Below are 22841 nucleotides of genomic sequence, written 5' to 3'. Positions count from 1 at the left end.
CAATTATCGAGGAGGATGGGAGAAAGATGGTCCGCGACGACATTCTCAGTCCCCTTCGTGTCCCTTATCTCGATGTCATAATCTTGCAATTGAAGGACCCATCGAATCAAACGCGGCTTGGCATGGTTTTTAGTCATCAAATATTTCAATGCAGCGTGATCTGTGTGAATTATCACCTTCGAACCAACAAGATAGGAGTGAAATTTGTCTATTGCATAAATTACTGCTAGCATCTCTTTTTCAGTTGTGGCATAATTCATTTGAGCAGCATCAAGAGTTTTACTAGATTAATAAATAACATGAAGGTTTCTATCCTTTCGTTGCCCCAAGACGGCTCCAACCGCATAGTCACTGGCATCACACATAATCTCAAATGGTTGGGTCCAATCTGGGGGTTGCATAACAGGGGCAGAGATCAAAGCTTCCTTCAACCTGTTAAAAGATTCAAGGCAAGCATCAGTAAATACAAATGGGGCATCTTTAGCTAAAAGCTCAGTTAGAGGTCGGGCGATTTTTGAAAAATCCTTAATAAATCCTCTATAAAATCCTGCATGACCAAGAAAACTCCGAACTCCTTTTACAGAATTAGGAGGGGGTAGGCGCTCAATGACCTCTATCTTTGCTTTATCAACCTCAATACCCTTATGTGATACAACATGGCCTAGAACAACTCCTTGTTGTACCATAAAATGACATTTTCCCAGTTTAAAATTAAATTAACTTCCTTACATCTATGGAGCACATTTTCCAAATTTTCAAGACATACATCAAAAGATGTTCCATAGACAGAAAATTCATCCATAAAAACTTCCATTGAATTTTTAATAAGACTTGAGAAAATTGCCATCATACAACGTTGGAACGTGGCTAGAGCATTACAAAAGCCAAATGGCATTCTTCGATAGGCGAAGGTGCCATAGGGACATGTGAAAGTGGTCTTTTCCTGATCACATGGACGAATGGGAATTTGAAAGAAACCAGAATATCCGTCCAAGTAGCAGAAAAAGGAATGCTTAGCCAAACGTTCAAGCATCTTATCAATAAAGGGGAGGGGAAAATGGTCCTTACGGGTGGCCTTATTCAACCTCCTATATTCAATACACATTCGCCAACCTGTAACAGTTCTGGTAGCGATTGGCTCACCCTTGTCATTCTTGACAACGGTCATACCCCCTTTTTTTGGAACTACTTGTACAGGGCTAACCCACTTACTATCTGAGATAAGGTAGATTATTCCTGCAGCAAGCAATTTAAGAACCTCTTTTTTAACTACCTCCATCATATTTGGATTAAGTCGTCTTTGAGGTTCTATGGAGGAGGTATGATCGTCCTCAAGAATTATCTTATGCATACAAAATGAAGGATTGATACCCTTAATATCATCAATGGTGTACCCAATAACACTTTTATATTTTCTCTAAACAGTGAGCAGTTGCTCTAATTTCGTGTCATTAAGCTCAGCATTAACAATAACAGGATATGTATTATTAGGACCAAGATATGCATATTTAAGAGTAGAGGGAAGTGGTTTCAACTCTACCTCGGGAGGCGTAGTACTCTCCTCAACACTTGATGCACTAAGGACTTCCTTCACTAGAGCGGCGGTTGGATTGGATTTTCCTTCATCAAGTAGCCCTGTGTACTCCTTTGTTTCCCAATCTTCCTCATTGGCATTCCCCACCAACACCGTTTCAAGTGCATCATCTGTTTTAGTCAAGGGAAGTTGTTCACGTTCTAAGTCATCAAGGACATCCACTTGACAAATAGTCTCTTCCATGGAAGGAGTTCCCATAGCATTCAAGAGTGAATATTCCATTTTCTCGTCGCCCACCTCAAAAGTGATTCTACCATTCTTCATATCAATGATTGCACCTGCAGTGGCTAAGAATGGTCTACCAAGAATAATGGGGACATGTGCATCCTCTTCCATCTCCATCACAACAAAGTCACATGGAATAAAGAATTTTCCCACACGAAGAGGAACATCTTCAAGTATACCCAAGGGAAATTTAATCGACCTATCTGCAAGTTGTAGAGACATGCGTGTAGGCTTTAGTTCACCCATTTGAAGTTTCTTGCAAATAGAGAGCGACATGAGACTCACGCTTGCACCAAGATCACATAGTGCCTTGTTAATTTGTAAATCCCCAAGCTTCACTAGAATGGAGTAGCTACCTGGATCACCAAGCTTCTTAGGAAGTGTATTTTGCAAAATTGCACTACACTCTGCATTCAACGCAACTGTAGCATTCTCCTTTAGCTTCTTCTTGTTAGAGAGCATATCCTTTAAAAATTTTGCATAAGATGGCATCTCGAATATTGCATCTAAGAATGGAATGTTGATGTGAAGCTTTTTCAGAATATCAAGAAATTTTCCATACTTTTTCTCTAACTTAGCTTGAGCCAACCTTTGCGGGAAAGGAACTGTTGACACATATGGGACAAGTGGTGGTGGAGTTGATGCCTTTGGCTCTTCCTCAATCGCAGTACCATCGACCACCTTCTCTTTTGGGACTACCTCATCAACAACCTCCTTGGATGGCTCCCTCGTGGGAGGATCTTCCAACTGCTTTCCACTCCTCAAAGTCACAGCATTCATCTGTCCTTTCGGTGGTTGCTCTGTTTGACCCGGAAAAGCGCCCGGAGTCTTCAAAGATTGGCCAACTTGATGAGCAAGTTGACTTATTTGATTTTCCATGAGCTTGTTCTGAGCTTGTAGTTGTTGGATGTTGTTGTTCGTTGTGGTAACGAAGTTCTCAAGCATTAGCTCAAGGTTGGATTTTTGTGGAGGTGGTTGCGTAGGTTGTTGGACTAGAGGTGGTCTTGCTTGGAAACCGGGTGGAGCATTATAATTGTTGTTTTGAGGTGGTGGTGGAGGTGGATTTTGTTGAGCTTGGGTATTCTTATAAGAGAAATTTGGATGATGTTTCCAACCTTCATTATATGTCTTTGAGTGAGGATCATATAGCCTTTTGGGATTTGAAGTGTAGAATGCATTGGCTTCCTCAATCGACATCTCATGTGAATTTTGTGGGCAATCAGGGGCAATGTGACCTTGTACATTACACATTTGACAAGTTTCAGCAGATAAGCCAGAAGATGTTGCTTTGAACTTCTCAAACTTGCTTGTCAATGCCTGCATAGAGCTAGTTAAAAGGGTTAGAGCATCAACATCATGCATACCTCCCTTTTTAACATTACGTCGTCCTCCTGGGTGGTAATTATCATTTGCCGCCATCTTCTCAATTAGCTCCTTTGCCTCAGTTGGGTTCTTAGTAAGAAGAGAACCCCCAGATGCAGCATCAATATAGATTCAGAACTCATGAGTCAAACCATTGTAAAAGGTTTGGATCAACATCCATTTAGGAATACCATGGTGAGGGCATTGTCTTTGCAATCGCTTGAATCTCCTCCATGCTTCATATAAGGACTCATCATATGACTACCCGAAAGTAGATAGCTCATTTCTCAACCTTGAAGTCTTTTCCTGTCCTAAGAACTTGACTAGAAAAGCTTTCACCAGTTTGTCCCATGTGTCAAAAGAGTCGGTACCTTCATCTCTCAACCATTCCTTCGCCCTATCCCGTAATGAGAAAGGAAAAAGGCGAAGTCTAATAGCATCATCTGTAACACCATTTAGTTTCATAGTATCGCACTTCTCCAAGAAACTATTAATGTGACTAACAGGGCACTCATGAGGCGTGCCTGCAAACGAATCATTAGAGATGAATTGAATGAACTGTGGTTTCAATTCAAAGTTCTGAGCAGTAACGGGTGGTCTGACAATACTAGAGAGGAGTCCCGTTGTGGTATCGGAAATGTCATATTCCAAAAGAGACTTTGTGCCTGGATCGACCATGTTTCTAAGGTTTTGATTTCTCCTTCTTCTTCTACCTCCTCGTCTCCTTGCAGTTGCTTCAATTTCAGAATCAAGTGGAATTAAATCATCTAACCCTGAACGTCGAGTTTTCATGCAACAAAGAACTAAAAGCAAAGAAATCAAGAACACAAGAGACAATAGCCGAAGCAACAGATAAATCTTAGTAAAAACAAATCACAAATAACTAGTATAGAATCGTTAGTCCCCAGCAACGACGCCAAAATTTGATAGGCGTTTTGCGTACCTAACAAAAATAACCGAACTAACTCTACTATGTAGTTGAGTAAGTAGGGGTCGAATCCCAAGAGACTAAGGATTACTAATTAAACAGACTCGAATCAATACTAAGCAAGTAACCAATCAATATCGAGAGATCTATTCTAGAACAATTACGAAATATCAAGCAAAGAAAATTATAATAATGAATTAATCAAGAACTAAAGACATCTAAGATTAAGTATCCCCACTAATATGAATCAATGTAATAGAACAATCCCTTTCCCTCAATTAAATCAATAAATATTCCACAGGCTCCCTAAAACAATACTAAGAGTTTCTTTCGACCAACTAATAGCATCCCTAACATGCAATCATACCTATTTTCATGGAATCATACATATTAAAGACATTGAGAACGACATCCTATAAGCCCTAGCAAGAACAATTAGCTATTTTCATGCATAAAAGCTCTTACTTTTAATTAGGGTTCTAAAATCAATTAAGAATCAACTTTCGTTGTAAACCTAATCACATTCAATAATACTATTTCTAGTTTATCATTGATAATAAAACCAACCCTAACAAAGAGAAATTATGAATTAATTAAATTAGGAATTGGGAATTAAATAACACATCAATCCATATTAGGGTTCAACCTAACCCTAGATTATGAAACTACTGACACATAATAATAGAAGTAACAAGACAATTAATTAAAGAAAACATAATAACAATAAAAATTAAAGAGAATAAGGAAGAGAAATCAATACTTGGAATTGGAATTAAATATGAAAACTTGAATCTTGAAAGTAATAATGAAGAACGTAATACAAAAGCTCTAAAATAATGTATGTAAAAGTGATAGATAAAAGACTATTTAAAACCTATTTATATGCTAGGAAAATAATAGTAGTCTTTTCTTAGGATTAGGACTCCTAAAATCCCTAAAATAGGGCTAATTTCGTTGGTAATGAAGAGGCCGCAACCGGGCTGCGGTACAAGGTCGCGAGCCGCGGTATTGCTGCGGTGTAGGCTGCCGACCTTGAATTCTTCCTCCTTTATGAAGTGCGCCGCAGGTAAGCTGCGGTAGGTCATAGTAAACCTCAATCAAGCTACGGACTAGGCTGCCATGATGCTTCGTGGATGATAAAAATGCTCCATATGAAGAATATCTTACGTCCAAGTTGAATTCCACGCAAATTGATCCCTATTCCTATAAAAACAAAAACAAACAAACCGAGAAGAGCAATATCGAAATAGGAAGAATAATAGCTCTAAAAGAGTAGGAAAATGAAAGAAACACAATAAAATATGACCAAATATCACATATAAATCATGTATAATATCGTGTTATCAAAATGACAATAGAGGTTTTGCACTTGGAATGTACTACCTTCGAAACATGGTTATTAATCCCATTACACTTAATGAGACTACGCGTTGTCATTTGTAACATGAGGTGTATCATGCTCATATTGTTGCTTTTATTCGATAACTTCTCAAATTTCTTCAAGATTTTCGAATTCACATTTCTTGAACTTTACAAGGCTCTTGAATTTTTCGAGATTCTTATACTCCCACTTGCCTTTTGAAAAGGAATATTTAGCATTAGGTGAACCAACCATGGTTTGAACCATGTTTGTTTTTTGCTTTTCTCGAACTCTTTCTAGATTTACACTACTCCCACTTGACCTTTTGGAACAATTTTCATAAGGGCACCTACTTTAGCAACAAACATTTGGTGCTAAGTATGATTGTGTAGTAGTACCCCGTGCCTTGTATAGGAATCAAACGTGCATCAAACGATTTAATAGAACTTTTATTCCTTGCTTTTTAGAAAGACTTAATAAGAACTTTTCTTGTCCATATCACATATGAAGCCTTTGCTACAATTTGATTTGACCTATGTAGTTTGTTTAGTTTTGTAGCTTATCTTAAAATTATATCCCCTGAATAATGGTTGGAAGATAGGTAATTTCATCCTTTATCAAAATATATCTCATATAGATTGATATCTCCTTTCATAAACACTTCATAAGGTTTTCTTTAGGAGTTTGTTGTAAAACGATTTCACAACTCTTGAATGTTTATCAAGGTATTGGCTTAAATTCTCATTATTATGATCATATCGCAATACTTTGAATATATTGCCAAGTAAATGTCTTTTCTCAAATTTTCACAATTACAATCATATTGTGATGTAATCATTATTTTGTCAAGTTGATTATGAACTACATATTGAACCTTTTGAACTTTTCAAAATTTTCACTCTTATGCTTCAACTAAGCACAAGTAGTGATCGTATCACAAATGAAGTTTCATTGTTCGTCTCTAGCCTTTGAACCTTTGGTTTTCCTACATCGATATGTATTCGACCTCGAGTTTGCATCATCATTTCTCTAAATGGTGACTTTGTCAAAAAATTTCAAATTAGAAGGATGTTTACATATATAAATAGATTCATAATTTAATGATATTGAAAGTCCATCCCTTTGGATCTTTCGCATGCAATGTTCATTTTCATTCGAATCAATTCACATTATAAGTACAATTTATATATGTAGAAATGGTTTAATTATTTCTATCATATAGAACTTTAAACCTATTTAGCAATTCAAAACACATTATGACTCATTGAAGCATAGAATAACAGTTATTCCACGTTTTTGAATCTTCGATGCTTAGTCATTACTAATATTGATAAGTATTTCAACAATAGCAGGAATAAATAACATTTATTTAATTCTAGCAAATTATTAGGTAAGGTGAAATATAGGTTTTACTTGTAAAGTTGCAACTTTTGCTTCCAGACTTGTAGATTCTACTTATGAAGTAGCAACATTTTCTTTTAAACTTGTATATTTATTTTTCCTCTAGCCATACTTCTTTTAGTTCAACCACATTGTTCTATGAGTGAACTAAACAAGATATCATATGTCCAAGAAGTAGCAATATGCTAAATCAATTTCTATAATATACTTCTTATATTGGAACATTTCCATTCTTTTACCTTCCAACTATATGAGGTAGTTTCTAATCAATTGGAATTGGTCCATTTAATTTGAAACATTTGTTGTTCATAACAACTTTAAGCATGTAAGCGTTTTAGGTTTGAGAAGTAGCAACTTGTTTGCATTTCTTTGCCTATAACTTCTTAATGCAATCATTATATATTCTTAAACCTTTCCCATTTCAGCCAATTAGAACATTTCTCTTAGGTTCAAAATGATACTTTGCTTAACTTCTTTAAGCATTTTTCATGATTTTGCTAAGTCTATTCTATCATTATTCATATAAGAGTTTAATCAATATTTAACTCTATACGAAATGGATGATGAATAATGTCATTTGATCAACTTTTGATCATAGAAATTTCCAATCACTTTATTATATTCTACCATATTGAAGATAAGAGATTTTATTGGACTTCTATACTTATCTTTTGGAGGGTTTGTACCTCCCATCTCATTATATCCCTTGAAACATTTTTCAAAATGAAGATGTGTTGGCATTTTACTCAAACATTTTGAATAAAACCAACCTTAGACATGTGACATGGGTTTCTAAAACTTGCCTTATAGAACCATCTTAGCAAAATTGAGTATAGGTTTTGGATTATCTTTTAACCTTTTGTGAACGTTTCTCAACTTTATATTCAGTAGAGGATATTATATATAATAATAAAATTAGAACGACATGTTACTTATAAGTAAACGCAAAATTCAATAATGTTTAATAAAAAATTTGAAGTACCATAAGCGAATTAAATTGGCAACTTAAAAACACTTCATTCAATTTAAATGATCCCAATTTGAATTATGTGATTACAAGACCCTTTATTTGTGCAATAATTGACCGGACTTTGGCCCTACCATCAACCATTACATTTTCAAGGTGGTAAACTCTTCATTGATTACAACTCTTGTAATTCATGGTTGAACAATTAATCATCACATGCTTAATTATTCCCCTTTGCTTCAAGGTTTTAAACTCTTTAGGTAACCTTGTTGAGTATAACCAATTGAAATTGTAAAAACTCGATTTACCCCAACATCCCAAAGATATAATATGACACCCAGCTTTGGCATGACCCATCATAAATATCGAAGGTTTCGTTGGGTTTTTAATTGGAAAAACAATCTCAATATTTCCGGAACCTAGATTCATTATGTTTGTGATTTAATATAGTGAACTCTAGCGCATCATCACAAATCATCAATAAAATCTAACATGCATAATAAACTGAATGCATAAACAAGACATAGCATGACCTCTAACCCTAAGGAAACTAATAAAGTAAATGGCTCCCATTTGAATCTTCATGGATCTCATGCATATTGCTCCTTTGGGCCTTCACTTCATGGGCTTCTTGGATTAACTACAACCTGTAATTTTACTCTATTCTATTTACTACTTAACTAAAATGAAATAAAATTACAAAAATACTTTATCGGTACGTAGACCGTACTTAGATTACAAAAATACATCACGATGCGCATATCGTATTTAGCAATCTAATGGGCCATACTAGTCATTATATAGCAATAAACAACATCATATATTAATATTGCAACATAGTAAATCACTTATCATGCTTTCCTAAACTACAACATCGAATATTCACAATTAAATAAACATGGCATCTAAATATCTCATATTTTAATTAATGCAATTAGATAATATCATATATTATTCATGACCATCAATAAAATATCATATATTTTAAATTAGTCATGAGATAGGTACAAATCTTATTATAATCTTAAAAGATAAATCATATTTATCCTCAAAGATTATCCTAATAAATTAGGAAATTCTATCCTAATTACTAGCAAATCACAAAAATTTAAATCAATTATTATCCTAAAATAATTATTTGATAATCACATTATTTAAATCAATTATTATCCTTTTGGAATATGCTCAGAATATCCTAACAAATCTTATCGAAAATTAACAACTTTCATTATGGATAATTATCAAAATAACAACTTTAAATATGGATAATATCAAACTCAACAACTTTTGAAAGATTTGATTTTATCCCATAATAAATAATATTTATCCAAAATAAAACTGATTTTATCCCAAAATAATTTTGTAATTATCTTGAAATATTTTCAAAAAATAGTTTTTTTTTTTTTTTGAAAATATGCGTCAGCCACCGTGGTGTGGCCAGCCGAAGTTAGCCACGGTGGTCGTACACCGTGAGGTGTACGCTACTATAGACAGCGACGCACATCACCAGTTGTAGACACCTAAAAATGTCTCCCCAAAACCAAACCCGATGATGAACAACCTTTCACCGCCATTATTGTTCGGGTTGAGTATTTAATATTTGAGTGCTTAAATCCATATTTCCATTTCATAAACCAACCCAATTCCTAGCCCATTTCCCCAAACCATAATATATTTTCCTCTTTTCGTGCCTTTAAACCCAAAATAATTCATTTCATGTCCTTTAAAATCATTCATTTCATGTCCTTTTTATAAAAATGTTTAGTCTAGTTTATTTTGAAAGGAATGGTGTCCTTCTAACAAGTGTATTATTCTGATAGTGGGTTCAGAATTATAAGGAAGCTAATATATTCAGTAAGGTCAAGTGATCGGAATGCCTAGGTGGAGGCCGCTTCCGATCAGTAATATTAATGTATAATTAATATTACAGCTTAATCTTGACTGAACCCTTCGGGTCACACCCAAGCAATTAACAAACCAACTCGACGAATTAATTCGGAAGAAATTAACGAGTAGCCTGAGTATTAAATATTTAGACGTCAAAAAATCAAGCTTAGAGCGTTGAAACCAAGTTTCGGAAGTCGAGTAAAAAATAGTAAATGACGAGACGCGCAAAATAATAATAAAACGACAATATTCCCAAAATACCCCTGGCATCGGAATGCCTCGAGTATCCGAATGCTAGGGGCATAATGTGCTAGCACAGGTGGCTAGCATGCGCACCATGCCGAGCCAAGGGTGGCTTGCTGGTGCGTGCTAGCGCACCATGCATAGCAGCAGCTTGCAGCCGCAAGCACACCAAGGCAGCAGCTGCTAGCAGCCCGCACATGGTGTGCGCGACATGCTAGCAGCAGCCCGCACATGGAGTGCGTGGCTTGCTAGCCACAGCAGCAGCCCGCACATGGAGTGCGTGGCTTGCTAGCCACAGCAGCAGCCCGCACATGGAGTGCGTGGCTTGCTAGCCACAGCAGCAGCCCACAACTCCAAGTGCGGGGGCTGGACTTCGGCTGGGCTACGATTGGGCTTAAGGCACGGGTAGTAGGGCCGAATCAAATGGGAAGCAAATGGGAAGCAAGTGGGTGAGGGACATGTGGCACAAGGAGAGTATGGAGTGGGGAGCAAGTATGGTCCCCTACTCTCCAAGTGGTCCTCACTTCCTTTTACATGTATTAGTGACACTTATAGATTTATTATTAGTTTGCTTATTTATTTTAATTTAGCTTTAAAATAAATTGTGGAATTTCATGCTCCCACATTCATGGGATAGAAATTCTCACTCTCCCTCTTGCCTATAAATACCCATCTTGGGTTTTTAGGAAGAGCGCTTGAGTAGGAGTTCAATAGAGCATTGCATTAGCAAAAACTCTTAAACTCACATAATACTCGGGTTTTGGTCGGACCTCGCTAACCTCGAGGTAACGGACCTAAAAGTTTGTAGTTGTTTTTGAGGATGGATCTCCGTTGGAGGCTCTCGTTTTTTCGGGGCTAAGCTTCTCAAGTAAGAGCCCAATTTGTGGGGCGAAGCACGCGCCAAAGGTAAATTTCCTATTTTGCCCTTTTGTGTTTATTTATGCATTAGTGATATTATTTATTGCGAGTGTGATCCTTGGCTCGGGTTTTTTCCGCGGTGAGTGGGACTCACCAAACCCCAACAGCGGTATCGGAGCCTTGCTCGTTTATTTTTAATTATCATATTTTTTATAAGGTATTTTTATGGCTTAATTTTTCTGGTTTTAAGTTGCTAATTAGATTAGTAGCTCGTATTATCCATTTTAACTTCGTATTAGAGCTGACTTCCGCTCCTGAACCCAGATTTCGACCCAAAAATAGTGAATTTTGGGTGGAAAAGGTGTTCTGGAAATGGTTTTACCCTTTTAGAAATCAGTGTTTAGCCAAAAAACGATCAGAATTGCATTTTTTGAGGGCTTTTTCGTTTTTATGAAAAATTTTAAGTCTTTCTAACATTGAAAATTAATTGCATATTTATGGTGGTTATGTAATTGGTTTAATACATATTTTATATGCAATTTTAAACCTCTTTAGGCATGATTACTTGGTGGTAATTTGGGTTTGAAAGCTTGGTTTTATTTTTTCACATAAATGCAAATTAATTGCATTAAGTGTGAAAATTTTGTTTTTTGAGGCTTCTAAAGTGCTAAAGATTCAATCTTTAATTATGTTAAGTGATTGAAACTTTAAAAGCTACTAAATTCCATGAATTTTATGTTGAACTTTGTTATTTTAATCATTTTTGGTTGATTGGAAACATAAAGTTTCAAACTTTGTGATAGAAATTTGTTTATCTTCATATTGGAAGATATAATTTTTCAAGGATTCTCCTGTGTTAGTAGTTGGATTTTTTCATTTGAACATTAAAGTTCATATTTTTTCAACTCCCTCTTACTTTGTAAAAATCTCAAGATTAATTTAAATTGATTAAATTAATAATGAGAAAATTGCCTTATTTATTCTGTTGCACCAAGTTAAACCAATTTAATTAAAGAATGGTTCTTGGGAATTATTTTGGTTGAATGCACCTTGATAAATTTTATTTAAGTTAGACTTGTTTAAATTTTAAATTTTTTGCTCATTGAATTAGTTCTAAAATTAATTTAGAATTAATAATATGTCACGCAAAATTGGGATCGATATCCCGAAGCTATGGCACGCAAAATGAGGCAAACCCCGTCCTGACTAGCCGGGCTACATAGCAGCCCGCATGTGGCTGCTAAGAGGGGTAATCGAAGGTGCGTGCAGCCACGGCAGCAGCACATAGCTGTGTGTGTGCGTGCGTGCACAGTAGCAGCACATAGCTGTGTGCGTGCCTAGCGCAGCACATAGCTGTTGTGGTGCGGCTATGGTGCGGCAGTGGTGCACGAGCATTTGGTGCGTGGTTTGGTGCTTGGTACGATGAGGCAAGCAGCCTTAGTGCGTGTGCCTCGCACCAGGCAACACGTAGTAAACACTACTAGGTGTAAGCCTAGCTAGTGCTACGGAGGGTGGTCGAGGCACATGCACCAAGCCGCATTGTCCAAGTTACTAGGTGACTTTGGTATTCATATGGCATGCGCCACTTGAGTGCGGTTTGCTATGTGCTTATTAGTTTGCCGTTTATTTATTTTAATTAATCTTGTTTATTTTAATTAAAACTTTTTGAGGCTAGGCCTCGGTTTTTTGAGCGGCATTGGCAAAATTTATTTTGACAAATTTTGGGTTCTACCGGCTTAATTAATTGGATTAATTAAGATGGATGCGGAATTTAGTGGGAGCTTCAATTATTAATTACGTCAATTACATAATCGGTTAAACAACTTTGACTAGTTTTAATTAGGCGTGTTAATCGGATTAACCACCTAGATTAGTAACTAGTGCGCGCGTGTTTAATGCATTATTACTTGTTTATTGTTGTAAAATGCATGGGCCATTCACATATAGTGAATGGATGAATGGAATGAATATTTTCTCTCAGGTATATAAAAATGGCAACTAGTGGGACCTAATTAGGATAGAAAATACGAACTGCGATCCGTGATGTATTTATGTAAATCTAAATACGGTCTGCGTACCGTTGAGTATTTTTGTACCTTAATATTTAGATTAGTCCTAATCGTAGATACTAGTATTGCATAATTTTGGTTAAGTCTTGAAGACGGAGGTTCTTGGAAGACGAAGCCTTGAAATTGCAAAAGAAGAACTTTTGAAGACTTGAAGAATTCAAGGGGTCATGCTAGTTGCCAATATGCATCAAAATGCTTATGCTTTACATATTCATGATTATTTATATATGAATTATATATTAGATGCATGTTTAGGATTTCAAATGTTGTGATGATTAATTAAGTTCACTTAAATAAACCAACATAGAAACCCTAGGTCCCTAAATATTGAGTAAAATTTCTATTCCAAAACAACACTTATCGACCTATTGAGAGTAGTGATGGGCTACGCAAAAGCGAGGCATCACTACTACTCCCTAGACTCATAAGGCATACCGGGTATGCAAGTTGGTTTTGGTTGTACTCAACGATATGAGTGATGGAGTCCTAACATGTTGTGGCAAAGTGGATAAATTGTTGAGAGAGCATTAGATGCGACGATTTATTCAACCAAGAGTGGCTTAGAGCCATTAGCAAAGCGTTGCTTACCTTGGGAGATTGAGTGCTAAGGCAAGCCAAATTATGCTTAGTCACTCTTTGTTTCTTTGGATCTTGGAATCGACTTATTCTCGCCAAATGGGGACAAATTTAATGCGTAGATAAAACATTTAATAAGATTGAAAATTTGCATGAATACCTTTTAATTTTCAAACTTATTATGTTATTTACTTGATAAATGGTTATACTTTGCACTTATATTTGTAGAATTCCAAATCAAACTGTATTGTTTTCTATGATTGGTTAAGGAAATCTTTGAGAATGGTTCTAAAAGAAAAGTAAAGCATTTCTGAAATACAATTATCATAAATGACTTTTACGCTTTGTTTGGATAGCAAAGAATGAAGGAAAAGAAGGGGAGGGAAAATGGAGGAAGGGAAGGGAAAAGAAAGGGAGGGGGAGGTGAGCTCCATTTTCCCTCCAAATCTCTCCAATTTTGGAGAAATTATGGTTATTATAGAGAGAGGGAAAATGGATCCCTCTCTTTCCTTCCCCTTCCTTCCCCCAATCTTTTACCTAAACAAGAGATTTTGTCCCCCTCCATTTCTCTTCTCTTCTTTTCCTTCCATTTCTTCCTATCCAAACAAAGTGTTAAGGACGGTTGGACATTATGTATTCAAAATACTAGGTAGTTTTGATAAAAAATGAAGTATTGAGTTACAAACTAAAAATTTTCAATATATTGACAACAAACATATCTTTTCGCTTAATACATAGATGAGTAGGACTCATTGATGTAGTAATTCGAGCGCGAATTAAAGGAAAAGATGGAACTTTGTTTTACGACGCATTAGATTCTTAATTATGCCTAACAAAGTATAAAAGTCAAAGACTCTTTAGGAAATGGTTCTTAAAGATTATGAGATAAAGTATGATAAGAAATATAGGAAACGCGGAACAAAGAAAAGGAATGAGATTCCATTTTACTAAAGAATTCATGTTATTGAAGTTAACTTAGAAACTCATTATCTTCACAAAGTATCGGATACTGCTTGAGTTTTCCACTTTGAAAGTGACCTCAAACTATTGAAGATAAGGTAAGTTATCGACTTACAAGCTTAGAATGAAGCGTGTTGTGCTACATCAGTTGTAAGGTCGTATGCTTTGTTTAAAGAGCTTTAAGCTAAGGCTGGAACAAATAAATGGTTATTGTGTTCCATAATCAACAATTGATCCGTTTACAGACGGAAAGACTCACATTCAAAGTAATGAGAAATAGTTGCAAATTAATTTGAATGGCATGGTTGTCTAAACCATGAGTCAAGAATGCTTGATTATAGACAAACATTTTCTTAACATGATAAACTAGCAAAAGCTCAAAGTCATGGGCATGATTTGCGTTCCGAACATATTTAGCAATGTCACATCGACAAGAACGTACTCAAGGGTCTATTAGATAGTCTCTTGATAGTTAATCTATTCGGAATCGTTCTAAGACAAGCAAGTCTTACTTGTTGAAACCGACAAAGTAAAGAGCTATTGTTCTTGGTATAGACAATTGACTTCGAAAGCTAAAGAGGATTCATTTACTTCAACGTTTCACAAAGAATTTGAAAGAATATGGCTATATTCATCAAATGTGAACAAACTTGACCTTGAATAGTTCAATAGTTCAGTGAAGTATAGTTACGACTTGGCAAGAATCAAAACGTCTAGATTAGATCGAGCGATATTTGCTTAAGCCAAGCGTGACCATCACAAAGTTATGAAATTGAAATTTTCATAAATAACTCCACAAAGAACATAGTGTGTCTTCACGGAGGCCTCGATGCCATTTAAAAATGACTCAAACAATGATGGATCACATCCCTTCCTATAAAGTTCTTAAGATTTGCAGGAAGGACTAATGTTACACTAAACAAAATGTCGAAGCTAAGAAAGGACACCATATTATGTTATGGATAGAATTATCTTCTAAATGTCTTTTCAAGTATATGTTTAAAACTCTTAGCCACTGTGGGAGTTCACTGGCTCAGTGGGATCTAAATGACTTAGTGGGAGCTCACTGGCTTAGCAAGAGCTAGGTGGTTGAGTGGGAGCTTAATGGCTCATTAAAGGGTAAGATAGCTCAAGTGGGAGCTAACTGTTTGTTTTACAACGAACTTTTACCCAAAGACAATATACATGTCTCTTTGTAAGCATTCAAGTGAGACCACGGGCATTACCTCACAACCTAATTGAGAACATAGTGTTTGTTGCTCTAAGTGGTGTCTTTTTGGAAAGTAACAAATTTCCAAAACGACAAGTGGGAGGAAAATGAACTCGATGACGATCGAACTTAGCAATAAACTAGAATTGAGAATCTCGGAAGACCTTAAAAGGGCTTCGTGAGAATACTTGATCAAGAATATTCAAAAGGACTTTACAAGTGCCTTTAAAGAGAATTAATTTCTCACAAAACTTTTGAAAAGTTGGAGTAAGATCAAGAAAATGAAAGGGCTTTGAAAGCGCCTTGAAACTCAGTGTTTAAAGCAATTGCCCCGTATAGGTATAGAATTCACCAAAGGCTTGGATTGAATCCTATAAATTTCTATTAATTTAGAAATAAACCTAAAACTTACAAAAATTACAAGCATACTATTTACTATTAGATAGTAAAGGAATAATGTATTGTAAGATATCTACGACAAATCTAAATTCCGAATAATGGTTAGAGGCCATGAAAATCCAAAACAGGCCCCATGTTTGAAAATCATGTTTGAAACTTGATTAATTTGCATGAAGGGTGAAAGACCCATCGATTGCAAATAACTTTTCAAGGAGAAAACTAACAAATGTGGAAATGTATATGCATACAAAGCTAGATTGGATGAAAAGGATACAATTAAATTCACGGAGTTGATTTTAATAAAAACCTATTCACCAATCGGAATGCTTAAGTCTTTTCGTGATTGATCTAGCAAAATTGCACATATGAAATATAGCAAAATAGATACCAAAACCGCCTTCCCAAAATAGGATTTTGGAAGTGACTATGGAATAGTTTAAGGGTTTTGAAAATCTAAATAATGCTAGATTTGAAAGCAAGCTCAAGGAATCTGTCATGAGATTAAAGGAAGCATTGCATATAGGAATTGGAACTTGTTTTCTCATAAAGTTAATAAGAGGATTGGCTTATGGAGAAACATAGAAATTCTGATGAATAAGAAATTTAGTGGGAGCAAAAGTAAAGGTCCAACGAGAAGTTTACGAACTCTATTGTGAAATAACTATCAAATGCTAAATGCTTAGATTTGAAAGTATTTTCGACAATGGACTAAACAAAAGACGATACTTAGTACGTATTGGGTATTAAGTATAAACTTAATAAAATGTTTGAACGTGTAAATGAGTTTACCGTGTCAAACATAAACTGAAGGACTTTGAAATACTTTCGACCCGTATGTATAAAACTAAGTAAATGTTTGAACTAAGTATGAGCTAGGCTAAATACTAAGTCAAACAAGAAAGATTCTAGTAGAGACTTTCAACCATATCAAATAGCAAATAATTTAGCAAGGCTCAGTGAAACTGAATGAGTTAAAATGTCACATGGATGGAATAAGATTGAGAATTACTCTGCAACTTAATCCATCATGTACGCTATGATATGGAATCATCGCACGACTTACTTGCTTAGAGCATGTGAAGTATGTATGTAGTACCAATCAACCTGAATCTATGTAATAGATCATTAGATTGTGGCCAAGAACATCCAAAGTACTTGGATACACTAGTAGAAAAAATGCTATTTGTAACGCCCTATTAGTAACTGGCGTATGTTATGCTAGTTACGAAAGTATCAATAGTAACCGACTAAGATAATGCCAGTTACAAATTTTATGACATTAGTAACCAGCGTAGTAAATGTCAGTTACAAATATATGGTTTATCATTGTTTGAAGTTTTATTAGTAACTATCTAAATAAATGCCAGTTACAAATATTAAGTCAAATAAACTTTGACTAAAAAGTCTGTAACTAGCTTGCACACGCCAGTTACAAATATTAAGTCAAAGAAATTTCGACCAAAACGTTTGTAACTAGCTTACAAACGCCACTTACAAACATTAAGTCAAAGAAACTTTGACCAAAAAATTTGTAACTCGCTTACAAACGTCAGTTACAAATATTAAGGAAACAATTTATTTTATTTTTTTAAAGAAATAAACAATTCTAGTTGAAATACAAACAATTTTTTTTTTTGTTTCTCAGTTTCGCTCCAAGTTCTCACGCTTAGCTTTCAGTTTCGCTCCTCCTTCCTCCTACAGTTTCATGATTTCTCTCCAACAAACTCCATTCAATTTGCTTAATTTTTGAATTTGGGTTCAACTTTATTGGTCTATATCAAGGTTTTAAGGTATGTAATTTTTCAAACTAGGGTTCTTGTAATTTTTTCTTTCTTAAATTCAATAATAGCCCTAAAAATCGAATTAAACTTTATTGTTGATCAGTTAGCTGAGTAATTTCGATTGTGATTGTGTTCGTACTCCTCCATCAATGAAGAGCGTCTTCCTCCTCAGCTTCGATCTCCAACGTTTTTCTATCAGAGTTTTTTTTGCTGATTTTCGAATTTGAGTTCAGCAATAGTGCCTCTACTAAGGTTTAAAGGTATGTAATTTTCAAATTAAGGTTCTTGTAATTATCCCCTTTCTTAATTCAATAAGATCCCTAAATTCGAATTGAATTTCATGATTTCGACCATGTGGTGTTGTTGTGGCTGATTAATTTCGATTTGATTAGGAGATGTGGTCGACCTTGTGATGTTGGTGTGTACTGCCAATTTAAGGTTTCATTCACTTATTCTTGCTATTGGAATTCCTTTGCATTAAAATTGAATACCCTAAGATTATGTATGAATTTGATATACTGTAGATCTAGAATTCTATTTGCTGCATGCCAAGATATTGCATAGAAAGGAGCTTTTTAAAAACTCTATAGTATGATGAATGAATAGTTTTTTGTGGTGAATGCCAAATTATAACCAGTGTGCTTTAACTCAGACAGGATGAAATATTGTCTAACACTAGCAAATTCTCTTGTGCCAGAAAAAGAGAGAGAAGAACTTACACAAAGGCTTGGATTTGGCCTGCCTTAAACTAATTATATAAATGAAAGAGCTATAAGTAGAGAAGATAATATTGCAGCTTGTACTTATTCCACTAATGAAAGTGCAACAATTAAGCTAGAGAATGCTGGAGTTTTTTTATTGCTACCATCAGAATAAAGTAAAAGATATTTTCTTTTTTCGATAGCCTTGGCCAACAAGTCAAGGCTTGCAAGGTTAGAGCTTATAAAGTTTGACAGGGTTGGAGTATTGATGTGAAAGTTTCTGTAAAATACATGTGACGTAGTTAAATATGATAACACTTGTAGACTCGTAGTACCTATCAGTGGAGGGAATTGCAAACTTACTATTTTCCTCAGGTAGATGACTGCATAATGTTGATAAGTATTGGTGACTTGGTGCTTATAATTTGTTGGCTCCATTGTCCGCCCATACTTTGAATTATTGTGTCTTTAGCAAATTTTATTATATTAATTAGATTTATGTTCAGTTACGTTGTTCATTTGCAGATTTCAATCTTTTTTAATCTATTATTGTGTTTGGGGGAAATTTCAACATCTCAAGCAAATTCAGATAGATGGTAGCTTGGCCTTGTGTGTAGTTTCCTTGTTATCTTTGAGGGAAAGGTTTTATAACTGAATCTTGCATGAGAATTAGATATGATAATGTCCGCGAAAGTATTACAGTTAATCAAGCATTAGAGATGAAATTGAATCTACTCCTTTCAAAGCATGAAAGGAAGCTTAAAAACTCTCTGAGCCATTCACAAGACACTGGCCAATAACTTCCATATTACAAGTCATGTATACATTCTGTGCACTCACTATTGTCACTCCCAGTCACCAATTCTCTCATATATGTGTTATCTATGAACATAATCTTTAAACAATAGCCACACCCATGCACACACAGAGCTTACGAATTTGGTTGTCCAGGGGAAGAGCATAGGAAGATTTATGAACCCAAAAAAATATGGAACATATAAGAAGTTTGTAAAACAGATTATTACACATTTTCTACTCTTTCTTCCTCGTATATATATTTAATTAAATGGGTAGGAGCTTGTAAGAAATGCTATTATATTGTCAATATAGCAATAAGATTTCTTCGCAATAGAAACAATTCTTTTTTGGATGAGAGGCAGAGGAATTCTTATACTTTTAGCAGTGGATTTGGCATAAAACTATAATCATTTTAATTACTGATAGGTTAAATTTACTTCTAGTAGTTTGCTAGTCATGGTGGAAGAATCAGGAACATATACAGAACAGAAACAGGATTTTGTTGTGATTGATAAAAGTGAATTTTCTTTCCTTGATCTTTGTTGCTCATTTCCGTCTATTTTCCCAGGTTCCTATCCCCACTAGTAATGTCTATGCTATTAATGACTCGCTCTCAAGCGAAGGCGCATCTGATGATTATCACCGACAAGTGGTAAAGACAAACATATTAGCAACATCACCGACATGTTGTATTTCTCTATCAGAGTAAACTAATTTTATTTGAATTTTATTTGCAGAATAAAATGGTCATGCAATGAGGCTTTGTATTTAGTGTAAATTTTCTTGTCTATCTTGTATGCTTGTACTAGTATTTCTCCCTCTCAGAAGTTTTTAATACTAATAGCATCAGTTTACATTCAATGAAGTCTCAATCATCAAATATGAAGTCTCAATCACTCAAAGAGCTGAATTCAAAGCTGAATTTCAGAACTGAAGCTCAGAACTGGAAATCAGAAATGAATTCAGAGCTGAATTTCAAAACTGAATTCAAAGTTGAATTGCAGAACTGAAAACCAGAACTGAATTCAATGCTGAATTTCAAAACTGAAGCTCAGAACTGAATGTCAGAACTGAATTTAGAACTGAAAATCAGAACTGAATTCAGAGCTGAATATCAGAACTTAATTCAGAACTGAAAAACTGAATTTCGAAACTGAAAATCAAAACTGAAAATCAGAACTGAATTCATAGCTGAATTTCAGAACTGAATTCACAACTGAAAATCAGAACTGAATTCAGAACTGAATCTCAAATCTAGGGGATACTACCTGAAAATTTCAAAAAAAAGAAAAATTCATTTTCCATGTCTATGGTTAAATCTGCCAATTATATATTTGCTTTGTATGTAACTGATGTGTACTTGACATTATGGTTAAACCAGTATATGCTTTGTATGTAAACAATCACCATTTGACTGATGTGTACTTAATTGTTCGTATGTAACTGATTTGTTGCTTGGACCTTTTACTTTATTTCAAATCCTCATGTTGAGTCTTCGACATTGATATGGGTACGGAGCTATGAACTTTTGCTTCTCTTTGGTTAAAGATGCTTAGGACACTTACTCATATGATCATATCTAGTATGAGTTCTTGAGTATGAGTTATATTGAGTGGTGTGTTTATGGTCATTGCAGAATATATTGATATTTGATAAAGAAAGTAGTTGTCTTGTACTAATAAGGCATTTTCACTATTCTGGTTTATCTGCTAATGTATTACTCCATCTCCCCCACCTCTCTTAAAATAAATTGACTCCATAATAAGCTGCAACATCCTGTTGAGTGCAAGGGCTAAGAAAATATCATTAATCTCCTTTCTTCAAACCTTTAATTTATTAAATAATAGTACTATGTTTATTTGAATTAGTGTGCTCAACAATGTGGTGGTACCGAATGTGCTTATTATGTAATGAGATATATGTATGAAATAGTATCTTTCCATAACGAATGCAAGGGTAATTTGAAAGAGGTTAGCGATGAATTTACATCTTCTTTGCAAGCTAAAATGTTTTGCACGAGTTTTGGTTGATAATTTATTTTTATACAGTATAATACACCTTTTTTTTATTTTTTTTATTTGCAGGAGAATTTGGCATAGACTTGCAGCCTACAACGATGTAGAATTGGATGAAATTCGAGAACAATGGGCTAAGTTTTTTAGGCTTAATTTTTTTGTTGAAAGGCTAGTTATCTTATTAATTGATGTTATGATTAATCGCTTTTAGCTTAATAAAACAATATAATACATTTCTATATAACTACTTTTATCTAGCTTATTATTGGTTATTGTTATTACATTTCTAAATTATAAATCAATGATTTTTTTTTATTCAAGGTTTAATTGTTTTTTTGGAACTTAAAGTATAGTTAATTTTGTTGTATTGTATTGTTTTGGATGAATAATTCAAATTGTGTGGAATTATTTGGAGTGTTTGTATTTCATGTGGTGGGTGAATTTAAGTTATATGGAAGTATTCGGAATACGTGTTTTGTTGGTTGAATTGTAACAGGTTGTAACCCATTTGATGATGGGTTGTTTGGTAGGATATACTACCATTCTTGTATTCGAATCAAATATTTATATATAAAAAAATATTTATCTATTAGTAACTGCCGTAATCTAGTGCTAGTTACTAATAGTATTTTTTTAAAAAAATTAAAAAATATATTTGTAACCGGCGTTAAGATTTGCCAGTTACTAATAATACCCTAATTGTAACCGACGTAACTTAATGCCACTTACGAATAGTATGATTTCTTACTTGGAAATAGACTTTTTGTAACTAACGTTGAGTTAAGCCAGTTACGAAAAGTACATTATTTGTAACTAACATTAGCCGGTTACGAATAATTTTCACTAGTTGTAACGGTGGCATTCGCAACCAACAATGCAGTTACAAAAAGTCAATTTCGCCAGTTACAAATAACTATCAAATGCTAAATGCTTAGATTTGAAAGTATTTTCGACAATGGACTAAACAAAAGACGACACTTAGTACGTATTGGGTATTAAGTTCTATTGTATAGACTTAATAAAATGTTTGAACGTGTAAATGAGTTTACCGTGTCAAACATAAATTGAAGGACTTTGAAATACTTTCGACCCGTATGTATAAAACTAAGTAAATGTTTGAACTAAGTATGAGCTAGGCTAAATACTAAGTCAAACAAGAAAGATTCTAGTAGAGACTTTCAACCATATCAAATAGCAAATAATTTAGCAAGGCTCAGTGAAACTGAATGAGTTAAAATGTCATATCGATGGAATAAGATTGAGAATTACTCTGCAACTTAATCCATCATGTACGCTATGATATGGAATCATCGCACGACTTACTTGCTTAGAGCATGTGAAGTATGTATGTAGTACCAATCAACCTGAATCTATGTAATAGATCATTAGATTGTGGCCAAGAACATCCAAAGTACTTGGATAAGTAACAGGATGAGTTCTAGACTTGTGGAAACAAATACAATTTGAGAATTGATGTTGCAAGCACAAACCTTAACAAGGATTAGAT

The 22841-nt window shown here is 34.7% G+C and overlaps 1 protein-coding gene, 1 long non-coding RNA gene and 1 other non-coding gene across 5 annotated transcripts; 2 read left to right on the top strand and 1 right to left on the bottom strand.

Moving 5' to 3' along the window:
- Positions 1-1417: 1417 nt before the first annotated feature.
- Positions 1418-3238, bottom strand: LOC145625038 (uncharacterized). The gene has a single exon (XM_081678120.1). The coding sequence runs from the start codon at positions 3236-3238 to the stop codon at positions 1418-1420; it is 1821 nt and encodes a 606-aa protein (XP_081534246.1).
- Positions 3239-3368: 130 nt separating this feature from the next.
- LOC145625674 (small nucleolar RNA R71) lies at positions 3369-3475 on the top strand. The gene has a single exon (XR_014110583.1). It is a non-coding gene; the product is annotated as a small nucleolar RNA R71 (small nucleolar RNA).
- Positions 3476-17677: 14202 nt separating this feature from the next.
- Positions 17678-21587, top strand: LOC145613346 (uncharacterized). Of its 3 annotated transcripts, none has more exons than XR_014106926.1 (4): positions 17678-17829; positions 17924-18080; positions 19888-19971; positions 21404-21587. It is a non-coding gene; the product is annotated as an uncharacterized LOC145613346 (long non-coding RNA). The 3 variants fall into 3 exon arrangements; XR_014106924.1 differs by having other exon boundaries at positions 19888-20008; XR_014106923.1 differs by having other exon boundaries at positions 19888-21587.
- Positions 21588-22841: the final 1254 nt, after the last annotated feature.

The sequence above is a fragment of the Chenopodium album genome, chromosome 3 (genome assembly GCF_948465745.1).
Source record: "Chenopodium album chromosome 3, dcCheAlbu1.1, whole genome shotgun sequence".
In the NCBI taxonomy this organism is placed as follows: domain Eukaryota; kingdom Viridiplantae; phylum Streptophyta; class Magnoliopsida; order Caryophyllales; family Amaranthaceae; genus Chenopodium; species Chenopodium album.
Note: the sequence above shows the minus strand (reverse complement) of the source record. Positions and strands in the feature narration are given on the sequence as shown.